The 18,494-nt window shown below is 41.4% G+C and overlaps 1 protein-coding gene across 1 annotated transcript in view; it reads left to right on the plus strand.

Moving 5' to 3' along the window:
- LOC100076505 (APAF1 interacting protein) overlaps positions 1-7,643 on the plus strand; it is a 38,976-nt gene extending 31,333 nt beyond the window's left edge. The window contains exons 4-7 of the mRNA XM_007658739.3: positions 1,578-1,695; positions 4,384-4,519; positions 6,335-6,502; positions 7,128-7,643. Of these exons, the coding sequence (XP_007656929.1) occupies positions 1,578-1,695; positions 4,384-4,519; positions 6,335-6,502; positions 7,128-7,227 (522 nt within the window). The 3' untranslated portion in view covers positions 7,228-7,643. The remainder of the gene's footprint in view (positions 1-1,577; positions 1,696-4,383; positions 4,520-6,334; positions 6,503-7,127) is intronic.
- The last annotated feature ends 10,851 nt before the right edge of the window (positions 7,644-18,494 follow it).

Raw genomic sequence — 18,494 nt, forward strand, 5'->3', positions numbered from 1 at the left:
TGATATTTGTAAAGTGCTCACTATGTTTCAAGCACTGTACTAAGCACTGGGGTAGATACAAATTAAGCAGGCCGAACACAGTCCCTGTCCCACATAAGAGTCACAATCTAAATAGGAGGGCGAGCAGGTATTGAATCCCCATTTTTGGAGTTGAGGAAACTGAGGCACAGAGAAGTTAAGTGACTTGCCCAAGGTCATACACCAGGTCATTAATTGAGATTAGAACCTAGGTCCACTGGCTCCCAGGCCTGTGTTTTATCCACTAGCCCAAGCTGCTTCAATTCACAGTCCATCTCAGTTTCATAAATTGGGGACCAAAACCTGAAACCCTTTGAGGTGAAAGACATGTTCCCTGCACGATCTTTCCTTGTACATAGTAAGGAAAAGATTATCAGTCATGCAGCAGTTTTATCAGTCACATTCTCACACATAAAAGTGTGGTTTCCCACTTTGAAGGGCATATAAATGTATGTGTAGACATATAATAATTTTGATTTGTAAACAATTGAGTGAACCGCTGAGGAGGACAGTATTTGAAAAGGTGGACAACCCTGATTAAAATTAATGGATGTTTCATTTAAAATATAGTTTAAGTTTTAGAAAAGCAGATTAGAGATTAAGGCATGGAGTTCCAAACGTGTTCAGACCAACACAAGCTAAATTGGCAGCGTAGGTGTTTAATTTCTCATTCACTAGAGGAAATTCCTTGGTAAAATTTTTAGGCTAAGGATAAGAAAAATAGTAAGTTGGACTACATTGTCAACTGGAAACAGTTTCATTTTCTTCAAAAACATGTTAGTAAAATTGCAATCAAAACTGTTTCACCTAAATTAACTTGATTGAGGGTAAGTGTAGTAGATAATAGTAATAATCAAAATCCTTAGATGTAATCTCATTATGGGCAGGGAACTTGTCTCTTCATTCTATTGTACTCTACTCTCCCAAGTGCTTGGTGCAGAGGTCCACACATAATAAGCACTCAGTAAATACCATTGATTGATTGAAGGATAAATTATTAAGCACTTAGTGTCCAGCACTATGCTAAACATGGGGGTCAATCAAATAATCAGATTGGACACCCCCACTGTCTCCCTTGGGACTCGCAAACAAAGAGGGAAGGAGAAAAAGTATTTTGTCTTCATTTTACAGATAAGGAAACATAGGTAAAGAGGAATTGCATGACTTGCCCAAGGTCATACATCAAGTATATGGTAGAGTTGGGTTAGAATTCACATCTCCTGACTCCCAGTTCTGTGCTCTTTCTGCTAGGCCTCACTGCCTCACGGGGTTCAACAGTATTGACTCAGTGCATCAGTAAACTCCTCAAGTAATCTTTGTCATTTCAATCCTGCTGTCTTTTTGAGATTTTTTGTTTTGTTTTGTGTTGTTGTGGGGTATGTGAATTTTCACATCTCTCAGTATCTCTGTGCTCCCTGCTGTTTCGACTAATTACACCTTTCAACCTTTTTATTTTACCTCTGACTAAAAAAATGTAATCAGTTGGGCTCTGTTTATTCCTACTGTGTGGAAAATCCATTAAAAAGAAGAAATGATATTTATCTCTGCTTTCCTTACAGCCGGAAGATATGTTTGTTTGCGACATAAATGAGCAGGATATCAGTGGACCTCCATCATACAAGAATCTAAAGAAGAGTCAATGTACTCCTCTCTTTATGAATGCTTATACCATAAGAGGTATGCCAGAATTATGTTTGATTCCCTGAATAATCGGCCTATTTACATAGGGCTCCAGCTTCTCTTCCTAACTTTCCCATCACAGCTGACAACACCACCATCCTCTCTCAGGCCTACAATCCTGTATTATCTTGACATTTTTCTAAAACAAGAGTTCTTTGTACAGCTCCCCACTCCTCTAAAACCTCTAATGGTTGCCCATTCCTCCCCTTATCAAGCAGAAATGCCTGACCATTGTTATTAAGGCACTCAGTCAACTCTTTCCCCACATATCCTCACTGCTCTACACCCAGCTCACATGCTCCACTCCTCTCACATCAACATGCTCACCATACCTCATTTTCACCCATCTCTCGCCTCACCTCTCGTTCACCCCCTCCCTTCTGGCTGGAATTCCTCCCCCTTTACATTTGACAGACCACTGCTCTCCCCACTTCAGAGTCCTTTTAAAATCACATCTCCTCCAGGAAGCCTGCCGTGACTAATCTCTCACTCCCACCCACCCCACACTGCCACTCCCACACTTGTGAAACACCTAAGCACTGCTGTGCTAACCAACACCCATAACACTTATGTACCTATGTTTAAATTCGTACTTCCCCCACCTGTAATTTATTGTAATGTCTGCCCCACAAGACTGTAAGATCTTCCAGGTTAAGGGAGCATGTCTGTTAATTCTACTGTGCTTTTCCAAGTAAGCACTCAGTCAATACTACTGATTGGCTCAATGTGAAAGATTTAGAACCAGGTTGCCCTCTGAGTGGGCTATTTTGGAGAGCAGGTCTTTTCTATATTTAAGAAACAGCATGGTGTAGGGGATAGAGCAAGGGCCTGGGAGTCAAAAGGTCACCCTCCAGCCCTATAGCATTTGTGTATATATGTACATATTTGTAATTATAATTCCATTCATTTTTATTAATGTTGTGTATATATCTAAAGCAGCGTGGCTCAGTGGAAAGAGCATGGGCTTTGGAGTCAGGGCTCATGAGTTTGAATCCCAGCTCTGCCACTTGTCAGCTGTGTGACTGTGGGCAAGTCACTTAACTTCTCTGTGCCTCAGTTCCCTCATCTGTAAAATGGGGACTAAGACTGTGAGCCCCACGTGGGACAACCTGATTCCCCTGTGTCTACCCCAGCGCTTAGAACAGTGCTCGGCACATAGTAAGCGCTTAACAAATACCAACATTATTATTATTATTATTTATAATGATGCTTCTGATGCCTGTTTACTTGTTTTGATGTCCATCCCGCCCCCCCCAGACTGTGAGCCCATTGTGGGCAGGGATTGTCTCTATTTGTTGCTGAATTGTACTTCCCAAGCGCATAGTACATTGCTCTGCACACAGTAAACACTCAGTAAATATGATTGAATGAATAATCCTAGCTCTACCACTTGTCTGATGTGTGGCCTTGGGCAAGTCACTTCATTTCTCTGTGTTTCAGTTACCTCATCTGTAAAATGGGGGTTAAGGCTGTGAGCCCTGTTCAGGACAGGGACTGTGTCCAAACTGATTTCCTTGTACCCACACCAGCGCTTAGCATTATATGCCTGGCATATAATAAGCACTTAATACCAGAATTATTATTATTATTATTAATTAAAGCTCCAGTTCTTCATTTTGAGGGAGTCATAACCAAGAGCCATTAGCAAGCTTGAATGTGGAAATAAATTAGGTAGGCCATAGCTTTTCACCTAACTAAAGTAACTGGAGAAGCAGCATGGCCTAGTAGCAAGAGGCAGGCCTGGGAGTCAGAAAGACCTGGGTGCTAATCCTGGCTCTGCCACTTGTCTGCTGTGTGATCTTGGACAAGTTGCTTAATTTCTGTGCTTCAGTTACCTCACCTGTAAAATGGGGATTAAGACTGAGTCCCATGTGAGACATGGACTGTCCAACCTGATTAGCTTGTATCTGCTCCAGTGCTTAGTACAGTGCCTGGCACAAAGTAAGTGCTTAAATACCATTTTTTAAAAAAGAAAAAGTAAATAGGAATGTTCAGCTGAAATAGTGAAATTTGACCATTTTCAGGCTTGCTCAACCAGTTGAATTTTAGTTCCCACACAGTTTGGTACACAACAACCTGAAAGATCATTTGAATATAAAGGCTTGTAATTGAAATGCCTTCTCAACTGGAACAGTAGAGCTACTAATGCCAAACCTTATACTAATACCACATAATTGCGGAATTAAAGTAGATGATAATATTGTGTTCTGTTCTTCAGCAGAGTTAGTGTCATACTGACAGTTTTATGTTCAGGCAGAGGAATTTAAATAGTATCTCCATAAACTAAAACGATCTGAAACCATCAGCAAATAATCCACTCCTAATTTCTAAAAGTGGTATGTAATTGTCACCATATGTAATTTCAGGTTTATACAAATACCACCTGTGACCCAAGACCTATTCTGTCCCCTGTAATGGCCAGCAAATAACCACGGGGTTCAAAATCCTCAATGTTGCAGCTGGACCTAGGCCCACCTGTAACTGGTAAAGGTTTTGTTTTGCACTTTTTATTTAGTTTTATCCCAGTAGCTATTTCCTAGCTCTTCATCTATCCCCTGGAACATTTTCTGGCACAAGTTGGCAAGAGGAATAAAAATAACCCCTAATACATAACCTGTCAAGTGAGATAATTTGTTGTGGATGGAGGTCTCGTTTGCCCAGAAGTCTTTTCCTTTATATTTCTAGGAGCTGGAGCAGTGATCCACAGTCATTCGAAGGCTGCCGTCATGGCTACCCTTATCTTTCCAGGACATGAGTTTAAAATTACGCATCAAGAGATGATAAAAGGAATCAGAAAATGTACCTCAGGAGGGTGTTATAGGTATTGTACTAAGAATTTTCTCTTTGACATTCTGTCATTCTGGTCCTGGGGAACATAAATCAATCCTACTTATTGAGCACTTACTGTTGTGCAGAGCACTGTACTAAGTGCTTAGGAGAGTTGGCAGACACGTTCCCTGCCCTCGGTGAGATTAATAAAGGTATCGTAGAGGTTTGTGTATGTGTACCAGGCACACAGTGAGTACTATATAAGCCTTGTTGAGGAAAGGACAGTATATGAAGCCTCATTTGTAGAACATTTGTATAAAACTCTTTAAGGAGCTGGCTGAATAAAATACCTTTTTGAAAAAAAATGTTGGCTGACAGATAGCTAACTATTCAGTGCTATATATGCCAGGGAAAAATAGAGATGTGAGTTATTGAAGGAAAACTTTAGTCACATAGGGATTGGAAAAGAGGCTTTGTACATTAAAGCACCTAAAGAGGAAGGGCATCCAAACCCATCCATAAGCCCAGTGCTAGGTTTTGTGGTCCTTATCTTATTCCGATTAGCAGAGCCTCACGTACTGTCAAGGCCATTCGATATAATTTCTGAATAAGGTACAGTAATCTCTCCCTTATATTCTCCATTCCACTGTCTAGTGTCTCCATGCCTTTTGTGAAGGCACTTTGCAGAAGAGAAGCAGTGGGGCCTAGTGGAAAAAGCACAGGCCTTGGATTCAGATGACCTGGGTTCTAGCAGCGTGGCTCACTGGAAAGAGCACGGGCTTTGGAGTCAGAGGTCATGGGTTCGAACCCCGGCTCTACCACTTGTCAGCTGTGTGACTTTGGGCAAGTCACTTAACTTCTCGGTGCCTCAGTTACCTCATCTGTAAAATGGAGATTAAGACTGTGAGCCCCACGTGGGACAACCTGATTCCCCTGTGTCTACCCCAGCGCTTAGAACAGTGCTCGGCACATAGTAAGCGCTTAACAAATACCAACATTATTATTATTATTATTATTATTCTAATCCCAGCTCTGCCACATCCCTGCTGTGTGTGACCTTAGACAAGTCACTTAACTTCTCTGTGCCTCATTTCCCTCATCTACAAAATGGGGGTTCAATACCTGTTCTTCCTACTTACACTGTGAGCCCCATGTAGGACCTGATAATCTTGTATCTTAGCACATAGTAAATACTTAACAGGTACCATTATTAGACAAAATACACTTCACCAAAGTCAAGCCCAGGTGTTTTGGAAGAGTAGGTTTTGATTTTTAAAATAATCAGAGTCCAGATATGAAGACTGACTGCACTTTGTTTAGAACCCATAGGATCTTTTATTATGAAAGCCTGAAACCCCAGGCATATTGAAAGAGGTGCTGTATTTACACAAACCTGCTGTACAGTGCTTTGGGACCCACTTTAGTATGAAATAAGAGAGAAGATTGTTTTGTACAACTGCAAAATTCCGTGTTAATAGGTAGTCAGTCGCTAATCCTTTCTACATTTGTGATCCTGAGATTTCTTACTTTCCCATCTTTAGTTAAAAATATTCTGCTTTTCACTGCTTCAAGGAAATACTTGTAAGGTCTTGATGATTTTCTTTGTCAGGCACTAATGTACTGTTCAAGTTTCTGCCACTTATGTTTAAGATTAGAACAATGCCAAAAAACCCCAAGCCCATTTTGCTACAGATGTTTGTGCAGGAGTCACAGTTTAACATGCAACATCTTGTCCATAGAGAGTTTGGCATTAACTTTCCAGGTACAGTAAGATTGTCTCCAGGAGTAAAGTGGCTTGAGAAAAGTCTGAAGTTATCTGAAGTTGAAACGGTTTTGTACAGTGACTGTCCCTTGTTTTTCTGGACAGATACTATGATACACTAGTGGTCCCCATTGTTGAGAACACACCTGAAGAGAAGGATCTTAAAGAACGAATGGCTCAAGCAATGAATCAATACCCGGATTCCTGTGCTGTATTAGTGAGGCGTCACGGAGTATATGTATGGGGAGAGACTTGGGAAAGGGCCAAAACCATGTGAGTATCAAATAAAGAAAATCTGGGAAAACATCAAATAAAATAGCTCTTTCAAACCTCACTACCTTCCATACATGAGACAGAAAAAAAAACCAAATTTGCCACACTGACAAAGTAACATCCAGATTGGAGGGAAAATGGCTTACTGCCTGAAATATGTCAAGAGGAGATTAATGGTCACTTACATTAAAATCGCAATTATTCATGAATGCTATTACCAAGCAGCACATTTCATTTGCCATATTTTAAGCAGTTCATTACTCCTAATAATTAATAGACCTGAATTTTCTTATCAGAATGTTCCAATGATTTATCTTTTCATTCTTGAAAGCAGTATGTCTTGAATTGAGAAATATAAAATTTTAGTCCTGTTAGTCAAGCCCAACTCCTTCTGAGCAAATTGAAACCCGTTTCAATGATCGAGACAAATTTACTAACATGTCTATCGGAGAAGCAATGTAGGAAAGGGCCCAAAATAGGAAGAAATGAAGTTGTGTTGATAAGCACACTTCGGCAGAGCAGAGGCTATGAGATGGAGACAACAAGGTAAAATTGAATTCGATCAGAGGGATCATTTTCACTGTTAACTTTTATCTCTTCTTTTCACCTTATTTTTATTTTAAAGGTGTGAGTGCTATGACTACTTGTTTGATATTGCGGTACAGATGAAGATGATAGGATTGGACCCTTCAGAGCGTCCAGCTGGCGAAAATGGAATTGTATAACCGTTACAGAAGTTATTTGTAGCTAATGAGCCCAGAATTTCTACCCTGCTTGTATTGTACTCACCCAAGCACTTAGTATAGTGTTCGGCACGTAATAAGTGCTCAATAAATATCTTTAGTGATGATGCTTGTATAGAGATTTTGTATTCTTAAGGGGCATGTTACACTATTACTGAAAACTTTGATATACCGTGACAATAGGAATAATATATTTGATCACCAAGTTTTTTGGTGGGCATTTGAATTCACAATTTCCCAAGGTATGCCATTTGATTGCCTTCCTTTACACTACTTTACTACATCTGGGAAGATTTGTCGTGAAATCTAGTCTAGCTGCTACTGTCCATTTGCTGCCCTTGATAATACAAGATGAGTAACTATTTTTAATAAACATATTGAACTCAGCGTGTCCAGAACTGAACTCCTCATCTTCCCTTTCGAATCCTCTTCTCCACCAAACTTTCACATCACAATTGACAGCACCACTATCCTCTCAATCTCTTTCAACTTCCATGTTCAGTTTGGTGCCAGATCCTTTCTATGTTTCATCCAACATTAAATATCTGCCACTTATCTGCTGTGGGATGTTAGACAAGTCACTGAACTTCTCTTGCCTCAGTTTCCTCATCTGTAAAATGGGAATTCAATACCCGTTCTCCCTTCCCCTTCAAATTCAGTAGACTGCAGTGTTCTCCATTTTCAAAGCCCTTGTGAAATACCATTTCCAGGAGGCCCTTCCCTAATTCATTTCTTATTTCTCCCTGCCTTTATCCCCCCTACTTCCCGCTTAGCACTTCTATGCCACCTACGTGCTGGTGCACTGATAAACTCCCAGAGCATTTTGTACATATTTTACACACTTTATTACTTAAGAACTAACTCATATACATATCCCCTTTTCCTGCTTCCTCCTACTTGTAATTTGAGTATTTCCCCAGCTGGATTGTAAACTCCTTGATAATAAGAATCACACTTACTAATACTGTTATCCTCCCCCCAAAACGTTTAGTACAGCACTGCACATAATAGGAGCTCAATAAATGCTATTGATTTAACGATGGAAGGTCACATTTTCTACTTTTGTATTTTAAAGAATTGTAATTCAATCTTAAATCAACTGAAAAGATAAAAAGACACATTATTTGGGAATTATTTTAAACATCCCCTGTGATTCTCAGGATTTTCTTCAAAATTTATAAAATAGATTACTGCTTTTTTGTACAGATTAGGTATTTATTTTTATTAAAACCCATGCCCCTCAATTATCACAAAATAACATTTAAATGAGAGTTAAAATATATTTAAAATATGGTCATAGCAAATCTAATTATTTTCCCAAATAGTTGATGTGAAGTTAGTCACCATCGTTTATGTTATAGCTCTTAACATGTCGCTTCTTCCAAGTTAATCAAGACCTCTTGTCTACCCTTGCTTTGGAGTGAAAAGATAGCCAACCACAGTTAGGGAATGTCCAGATTCCCTGATTCTCCCTGTGAACTGCGCCTCTCTGTGTAAGAGAACACTCAGGGTGGTGAACAGACCTAAGGCAATCAACTCGGCTTTCAGTTCATTAAGTGCAGGACATTCCATTCACACCCCAAATTGGATAAGGGATTAACATTTTAGTTGCTGGGTGTGTCTAGTTCTTGGTGAGATAATGCATTGTTTCTCAACTGATTCTTTAGCCTTTCGGTTCCACCCAGATCATTTTTTTCAGGGAGGACCTCAAAGTAAGGCAACTCTCAATTTATGATTCCTTTTCCTATATTTCCCGCGAGTTTCTAGTACTCCCTCATAATGTAGCCTTCATATTTTGAAGCTGAAGAAACAGCCTGATTTTATTTCTTTTCTCAGCTGTAAAGCACTCAATCAACTTGCCCCCTCCTACCTCACCAACTGCTCTTCTACTCCAGCTCAGCCAATGCCAACCTACTCACTGTACCTCGATCTTGACTATCTCGCTGACAACTTCTCCTCCACGTCCTGCCTCTGGTCTGGAATGCCCTCCCTCTTCATATCCCACAGCTACTCTACCCCGGCTTCAAAGCCTAAATGAAGGCCCTTCTCCTCCAAGAGGCCTTCCCTGACTCAGCCCTCTTTTCCTTTTCTTCCACTCCTTATTGCGTTGCCCTGACTTGCTCCCTTTATTTATCCCCACTCCCAACCCCACAGTACTTAAGTACATATCCGTAATTTATATAACTGCCTGTTTCCTACTCTAGACTGGAAGCTTATGTGGGCAGGGAATGTGTCTGTTATATTGTTAAATTGTACTCTCCCAGGCGCCTAGTACAGTGTTCTGCTCACAATAAGAGCTCAATAAATACAATTGATTGATTTTCTCTTTATCATTTTTATTGGGATCCATCTCAATCCCTAAATCTGAAATACTGTAATCAAGTTATTTTATTAAGTCAATTTTTAATCTTTCATAATTACATTCCTTGTTATGTGCTTACTGTAATCCAAACACTGTTCTAAAGTGCAGGGGGAAGATACAAACTAATCAGGTTGAATACAGTCACTGTATCAGATGGGGCTCACAGTCTAAGTAGGTGGAAGTAGGATTCAACCCCTGTTTTACAGATGAGGAAACAGAGGCACAGAAGCATTGAGCGACTTGCCCACAGTCATATAGCAGACCATTTGATATGGCCTGTCCTAATGGATAGACCACTGGGGACGCAGCATGGTTTAGTGGAAAAAGCATGGGTTGGGAGTCAGGGGTCGTGCGTTCTGATCCTGGCTCCGCCGCTAATCAGCTGTGTGACTTTGAGCAAGTCACTTAACTTCTCTGTGACTCAGTAACCTCATCTATAAAATGGGGATTAAGACCGTGAGCCAGACGTGAGACAACCTGATGACCTTGTATCTACCCCAGTGCTTAGAACAGTGCTTGGCACATAGTAAATGCTTAACAAATACCATCATCGTTATTATTATAGACCACGGACCTGGAAGCCAGAAGGTCACAGGTTCTAATCCTGGTTCTGCCACTTGTCTGCTGCGTGACCTTGGGCAAGTTACTTCACTTCTCTGTGCCTCAGTTCCCCCATCTGGGGATTAAGACTGTGAGCCCTATGTGGGACAGAGACTGTTCAATCTGATTATCTTGTATCTACCCCAGTGCTTAGAACGGTGCCTGACATAGTAAGCGCTTAACAAATAAATCATTATCATTATTATAAGTGGTGGAGCGGGGACTAGAAGTCATGTCCATCCTCTTTCCACCGGACCACACTGCTTGTATAAACTGGAAGATACCTTGAATTGGAAACTAATTTGTCCATTACCCTATCCAAATTAGGTTTTGTCGACAGTACTCACCTGGCTCTCCAACTTCTCTGACTGCTCTTTAGTCTCATTCTCTTTCTCCTCTTCCACCTCTCATCCCCTAACTTTGAGTGCCCTGCAAGGCTCCGTCCTGAGTTTCCTACTCTTTGCTATAACCTCACTCACATGGTTTCTGCTACTTCCTCTCTGCAGAAGACTCTCAAGTCTACTTCACCAGCTCAACCTCTTTCCTATATAATCTCATATTTCCTCCTGATTCCAGGACATCTTCACAGGGATGTTCCAGTATCATCTCAAACTCAACATTTCTAAAAGCTGAATTTCTCCTCTTCGTCCCAGAATGACTTTTGGCAAGATCACCGTTGTCCCTATCCCAAGGTCCACTACTTTGGTGTCTTTGGTGTCTTCCCATATTCCTTGCTGTCCTCTGGCTCTCATGGTCAGTTGCCAATTCCTGCTGATTATTCCTCAGTCCTAGACTCTCCCCTTCCTCTTTTCCTAAATAGCCACCACCTTGTTTAAAACCCTGATTATATTATGTCTAGACTTCTGTATCTGTCTCCTCATTGTGTCCCAGTCTTCAATCTACACAGATATGCCCCCAGACCCAAACAATCATAATAAAGAGTTACGTTATGCACCGATTATTGACATAGCGCAGAATCCCAAAACTCTACCTGACATTATGTTCGATTGCTGTTGCAAAGATCAATTCCGTCCCCATCTCCCTCTCCCCTCACACCAATGAGGGGAACAGTTTGCCACCCTCTGCCCTATTTGGAACAGTTTGCCACCCTCCAGTGCCCTCTTCCCCACCCCCTCATTTGAAACCAAAAACACACACACAAAAACCCTGCTGTGGGGCTTTACGCCTGGCATGCCGATAAATTCGCCACATTCCCAGCTCATTTGGGAACAGCAGTGAGCGTGCATGGAGATGGGGGCAGAGTTAACCCCCACAGCCTTGGAAAGGAAGAAAAGAAGTGGGGAGATGTTAACAGCTGCTCAGGGGAATTTGAGGTCCTGGGTTAACAAGGTCACATGGGGAGAAGCTTAGGGGCCGGGCATAGCGATAAGAGCTGGACAGAGAGCAGCAAGGCAGTCAGGTTAAAGAGCACTCAGGACTAGGATCCGATCGTCCAACCACAGGGAGGGGAAACCCCTGGACCAAGCTGAGAGGAACTGGGGATGAAATGGGTGCAGGGGATCAGGAAAGTTCCTAGGGATACTGAAGAGGAAAGGGAGGGATCTACAATGGGCTGTTTAATTACCTATAGGGCTTGGTGATCATGTCGGGAACAGGTAATTCACAAATTACATTTATGTCTGTAGGAAAATATCATCCAATCAATGGTATTTGTTAAGTGCTTACTCTGCACAAAGCACTATACTGAGTGTTTGGCAGAGTACAGTACAACAGAGTTGGTAGTTCCCTGCCTAGAACGAGCTAACATCCAATACACCCACCTTTTTGAGGAAAAAATACATTCAGATCCTAGTTTATGCCTTTATTACTCTATTGCCCAGATCATCTTTAAAGGTTGAATGACACACACATCTCTTCTCTCTTCAAATTCCTCCAGTGGCCATTCATTCACTTTCATATCAAGCAAATACTTTTTATTCTAGGGTTCCCCTTTCAACTCTATTCACTGGCTACATCCCAGCTTGCTCTCTCCACTCCTAACACACCCTCTAGTATCCTATTCTTGACTCCCCTGCCTCCAGTCTCTTTCTTTCACCATCTCCCTGCGACAAATTCATTCAATCGTATTTCATTTGTTCTATCATATTTATTGAGCACTTCCCTCTCCTTTTATATCTTCCAGACCACAGTTCTCCCATTGGTGAACCCTCCTAAAAGACCACCTCTAGAAAACCTCTTCCATTTCCCATCGCCCCAAAACCAACCCTGAATTTGCATCTATCCTTAGCACTTTTGTATATTTTGACCATTCTAAGCAATTATGTATTTGCTCCCATCTTCAGCATCTAGTGTAGATTATCGTTATTTAGTTCTGTGTAATATAATTTGCAACTATCTGTCTTCTCCACTGGATTGTAAGCTCTATGAGAACAGGAGCCATGTCTATTATACTTCTCTGAGTGCTTCGTGTAATTCTCTGCATAGTAGACACTCAGTAAATACCATGCACTGATGGTTGTTTAAGCAGCTTTTCCCAACCCAAGCCGTAAGACAGCTGGCAAGCACAGATCTCCCAAACTTTTGAAGGATGTAAAAGTTCAGGGATGTGGAGCTGAGTGGAACAAAACTGTCATAAAGGGGATGATTTTCAAAACTTTCACTCTCTTCACTGCCACACAGCTAATGGATGGACTTCAAATAAGGGAAAATGTAGTTTCATTTATCTCCCCAAAAAGGCAATGGTTTGTCTATTGCCTTGGTGATGGGAATAGTCTTTTCCCTATAATTTTATTTGGGACCCATTATTTGAAGGTACAATATTTACTTGCATAATTATGCTCCCATCACATTATTACCCCCACCTCCACCGCTTGGTTTTTGAGGAGGAAATAAAATATTTTTGTAAGAAGTGATAGCAATGATCCTGGAGTAGGAAGAGGAGGAATCAGGTTAAATTGCTCAGGGTTCAGTTTTGCAACATGTAGGTTTATTTGAAATTTGTGTGGTGCATTAGCTAGGAAGAGGAGAAGGGAGGGGATGTTACCATAATTCAATGAGTGCCCATTATTCGCAGAAATAGGGAGAGTACAGTAGAAATGAGTCCTCTTGCCTTTCTCTTCCTTCTCCCTTTCCTCTTTTTTTCCTCCTACTCCCCTAATTGTTAGACTTAGTTCTCTGCAGAAAAGCCCCTCCCCTACTTTGGGTTGCAGAATTTATGCAAGTAAACATAGTAACCTTTCTTTTCTTTCTTTGTTGGAATATGTAATTAAATTCTTCCTTTCCATGTTATTGCTCTGACCCCTTAATATCTACCTGTGCTAACCTATGAAGTCCCAAATTCTTTTCAGTTTTCATTTGGAGTAATTTAGAAACTGTAGTATTACATATGAAATGTGAGGGAATAATCCCATGAAAGATCAAGCATATTCAATATTTAATATTAACAATTAAAATATCTATCCTAGTTAAGTAACAATTTGATCAGAAAAGCTAAAACCTGTAATTTTATGTTTCTTTCTTACAAGTCCTATATAAATACACATTTCTCTGGAGGGAAGAAAAATAAATCTACTCTGGTATGGATGAGAGGTTCAAACACATGTCCTAAAAGTCTCATCTTAGCAATGTGGCTGACTACTTCAGTGAGTAAAGTCCTTTTCTGTGGCTTGTTATTTTTAGGGTGTGATATCTTAGTACCAGTTAGGAGGCGTGAAGATGAAACGATTTGAATATAAAACCAGTAAATAAAATATTCAACATGGTGCTATTATCTAAGGAATGATCCAGGTTCAGTCTTAATAGTACCTTCCATGAAATAATTTTTATCTACTATATAAGAAAAAAAGACATATTTTGTCATTATGCTTTCAAGGCAGAGTTTATGTTAAATATTAATACTTCATGAGATTCTCCTCATCCGTCTTAAAACTTCGAAAGGCCAGTATTTTAATGCTATCCTCAGCACTTAAGAATCTAACTTTATTTTCAATTCTCTGTACAGTCATTTTTGGCTATTTTTTCTTCATGTGTTTGTGCTACTTCCTACACATAAGTTATTTCTCCAGTTTTCAATCAATTAATCAGTCCATGGTATTTACTGAATACTTACTGTTTGCAGATTACCGTACTAAGTGTTTGAGAGAGTACACTAGAATACCTGATCCCTGCCCTTGAGAGGTTTACAGTTTAACAAAGAAGTTTATATCCTAGGGAGGAGCTAAATAATGTTTCCCTGTTTTACACATTAGATTGCAAACTTGGAAGCAGAGAACGTGTACCTTGTTACTGTTGAACTCTTCCAAGAGCTCAGTACAGTACTTAGCACATAGGAGGAGCTCAATAAATGCCAGTGATTGATTGATTCAATTACCTGAACTGAGACCCAGGACAGTAACCACCAGGTTTGGTGGGGCTTGGGTAGGAGTGTATAAGCATCACTCTCTGTGAGGGAGAAGCATACTCTGTGGCAGTACTGTAACCTGCCATACATGGTCTTTTCCAGCCATAGACATCTCTAAGTAATAATAATAATTGTGGTATTTGTTAATTGCTTACTCTGTGCCAAGCACTGTACTAAACCCTGGGGTGGATACAAGCTAATCGGGTTGGACACGGGGCTCACAGTCTCAATTCCCATTTTACAGATGAAGTAACTGAGGCATAGAGAATGAAGTGACTTGCTCAAGGTCACACAGCAGACACATGGCAGAGCCGGCATTAGAACCCATGACCTTCTGACTCACAGGCCCGTGCTCTATCCACTATGCCATGCTGCTCTTCATAAGTGATGAGACTCCGAGGGGCTGTTATCAGTCCCACCCAAGGCTGACTGGATTCCCTCTGGTTCAGTGGGGCCCCCAGGCCCAGACCCTATGGCACGACCCAATCCCTTTCAAGACTCTAAATCCCAACTGCATTTTCATCATTTTACCTCCGAGTCTAATGCTTGCAGTGGATCTTTCCCACAATTAAGCCAAAAACTATGTTTTCAACAATTTCTGGAAATGCAGCCAATCACTGCTTTTCATAGAAATGTCACCAATTCCTTTGTACCTTAAAGATGCTCAACTCAATTGGAAAGCTGATTACCTGTTGTCTTTTGACATTTCTGGACCAACTCTCTGTGCAGCCTTTTTGATTAAGAATTCCCTCCTGCTTCAGCAGACTGACCTTTTCTTATTCCAGCACTAACCCCAAAACAAGGGCTGCACAGAGGGGACAAACCAAATACCTTTCAAGAGTATTAGGTTGGGACATTTCTCATATGCTTGTTCTTTGTTTGAATTATTATCCATTCATAACATTTCATTTGTCTGCTGGGTTGAAGTTAAGCACTTTGGGAAAACATTAACTCAGATAATCAGGAGGCAGTTTTGTGCATCTCCGCATTGTGTTCACAGTGTGTATAGCAATACACCATACAACATCCTCCCAAGTACCTGGCCTACTATGAGGGCAGAAATTTAGGACAACTTAGTTAAATTTCAGCAGCTCTTAGCAAATAAGCTAGCCAACAATATAGTTTCTTTCAGAACGTGAGACTCGATTGAAATGCTGCCTGCATTTTTTAAAAAAAGAAAAACCCCACATTTCATATTGCTTTAGCCATGCTTTCTAGTCTCTGTTCCTGTTGAAAGTGATACTACTCACAATTCAATAACACCTATATGATGAAGCAGTGACAGATATTCCTTGGCCTTAGGTACTTTTCTCTAAGTATGAGTTTGAGGCCTCTACTCTGATTCTGACTCATGGGGCAGACACAGACTTACTAATGGATGTCATTTCAGCCCAAGCCCTAACCACTTCCGGCTGATAATCCAAATCATTAAGTACCACTGAAAACTCATGTCAGCTATTTCACATAACTTACCCAACACAACATACCACTGCTCATAGTTCCAGAAGGAAGCAAATAGCTTACATTAGGCAAAACCTTGTAAAACTATATTATCTGATACCCTTGAACAACTTAACATCTTTAAGTAATCAGACCATCACTCCTCATTATCTTGCACATCATCTAATCAAACAACACTAAGTCTTATGAAATAAAACACTCTATAGGTCCGGATGTTGGATAGATTGGTGAATATTCAGGCATCTAAATGAGATGATTCCACTTCCCAACAATTTGCAACACTAAACTACAGCACCATGGGTCATATCTAGGGCTCTTGATACAGCAATCGATGAATGGTGTTTACTGAGTGTTCACTATGTGCTGATCACTATACTCGGTGCTTGAGAGAACAATACAGTATTGGCGGTAGTCACATTCCCTGCCCACAGGGAACTCAGTCTAGAGGGGGAGAAAGACATTAAAATAAATTACTGATCGGGAGATGGAAGAGTATAAGGATTTTAAAATAATAATAATAATAATAATAATAATTATTATTATGCCATTTGTTAAGTGTTTACTATGTGCCAGGCACTGTATTAAGTGCTGGGATGGATACAAGCAAATTGGGTCCCTGTTTCAAATGAGGCTCCCAGTCTCATTCCCAATTTTAACCACTCACTCTCCAATGGCTTCTTCCCCTCTGCCTTCAAACATGCCCATGTCTCCCCCATCCTAAAAAAAATCCCTCTCTTGACTCGACTGCCCCTTCCAGTTATCGCCCTATTGTCTCTACCCTTTCTTTCCAAACTCCTAGAATGAGTCTACACTCGCTGCCTCGAATTCCTCAATTCCAACTCTCCCCTGGACCCCCTCCAATCTGGCTTCCATCCCTTCCACTCCACCGAAACTGCCCTCTCAAAGGTCACCAAAGACCTCCTTCTTGCCAAATCCAATGGCTCCTACTCTACCCTAATCTTCCTCGACCTCTCAGCTGCCTTTGACACTATCAACCATCTCCTTCTCTTCAATACATTGTCCAACCTTGGCTTCACACACTCCGTCCTCTCCTGGTTCTCCTCTTACCTCTCTGGCTGTTCATTCTCAGTCTCCTTTGCAGGCTCCTCCTTCCCCTCCCATCCCCTAACTGTAGGGGTTCCTCAAGGGTCAGTTCTTGGTCCCCTTCTCCCATGACTTCAACTATCATCTCTAGGCAGATGACACCCAAATCTACATCTCCTCCCCTGTTCTCTCTTCCTCCCTCCAGGCTCGTATCTCCTCCTGCCTTCAAGGCATCTCCACCTGGATGTCTGCCCACCACCTAAAACTCAACATGTCCAACACTGAACTTCTTATCTTCCCTCCCAAACCCCGTCCTCTCCCTGATTTTCCCATCCCTGTGGACGGCACTACCATCCTTCCCGTCTCACAAGCCCACAATCTCGGTGTCATCCTTGACTCTGCTCTCTCATTTACCCCACACATCCAATCCATCACCAAAACCTGCCGGTCTCACCTTCAGAACATCGCCAAGATCCGCCCTTTCCTCTCCATCTAAACTGCTACCTTGCTGGTACAATTTCTCATAATATCCCAACTGGATTATTGCATCAGCCTCCTCTCTGATCTTCCATCCTCCTGTCTCTCCCTGCTTCATTCTATACTTCACTCCGCTTCCCAGATTATCTTTCTACAGAAACCCTCTGGGCATGTCACTCCCCTCCTCAAAAACCTCCAGTGGTTGCCTATCAACTTTCACAAGAAGCGAAAACTCCTCACTCTTGGCATCACCTTGCCCCCTCCTACCTCACCTCCCTCTCTCCTTCTACAGCCCACCCCGTCCACTCCACTCCTCCACCAACCTACTCACTGTGCCTTGTTCTCGCCTGTTCAGCTGTTGACTCCTGGCCCACGCCATACTACTAACCTGGAAAGCCCTCCCTCCTCACATCCACCAAACTTACTCTCTTCCCCTCTTCAAAGCCCTACTAAGAGCTCACCTCCTCTAGGAGGCCTTCTGAGACTGAGCCCTCCCTTTCCATCTGCCCCTCCTCCCCTCCCTCTGCTCTACTCCCTTCCCCTCCCCACAGCACTTGTGTATATTTGTATATATTTATTAATTACTCTATTTTATTAGTGATGTGTATATATCTATGATTCTATTTATTTTGATGGTATTGATGGCTAACTACTTGTTTATTTTTGCTGTCTGTCTCCCCCTTTTAGACTGTGAGTCCGTTGTTGGGCAGGGATTGTCTCTATCTATTTACATGTCTTTATCTATGTACATTCCAAGTGCTTAGTATAGTGTTCTGCACACAGTAAGCGCTCAATACTACAACTGAATGAGTGAATGAATGAATTTTACAGATGAGGAAATTGAGGCCCAGAGAAGTGAAGTGACTTGCTCAAGGTTATACAGCAGACAAGTGGCAGAGCCAGGATTAGAATCCATGTCCTTCTGACTCCCAAGCTCTTGCTCTG

This window comes from Ornithorhynchus anatinus, chromosome 3, assembly GCF_004115215.2.
Source record: "Ornithorhynchus anatinus isolate Pmale09 chromosome 3, mOrnAna1.pri.v4, whole genome shotgun sequence".
Taxonomy (NCBI): domain Eukaryota; kingdom Metazoa; phylum Chordata; class Mammalia; order Monotremata; family Ornithorhynchidae; genus Ornithorhynchus; species Ornithorhynchus anatinus.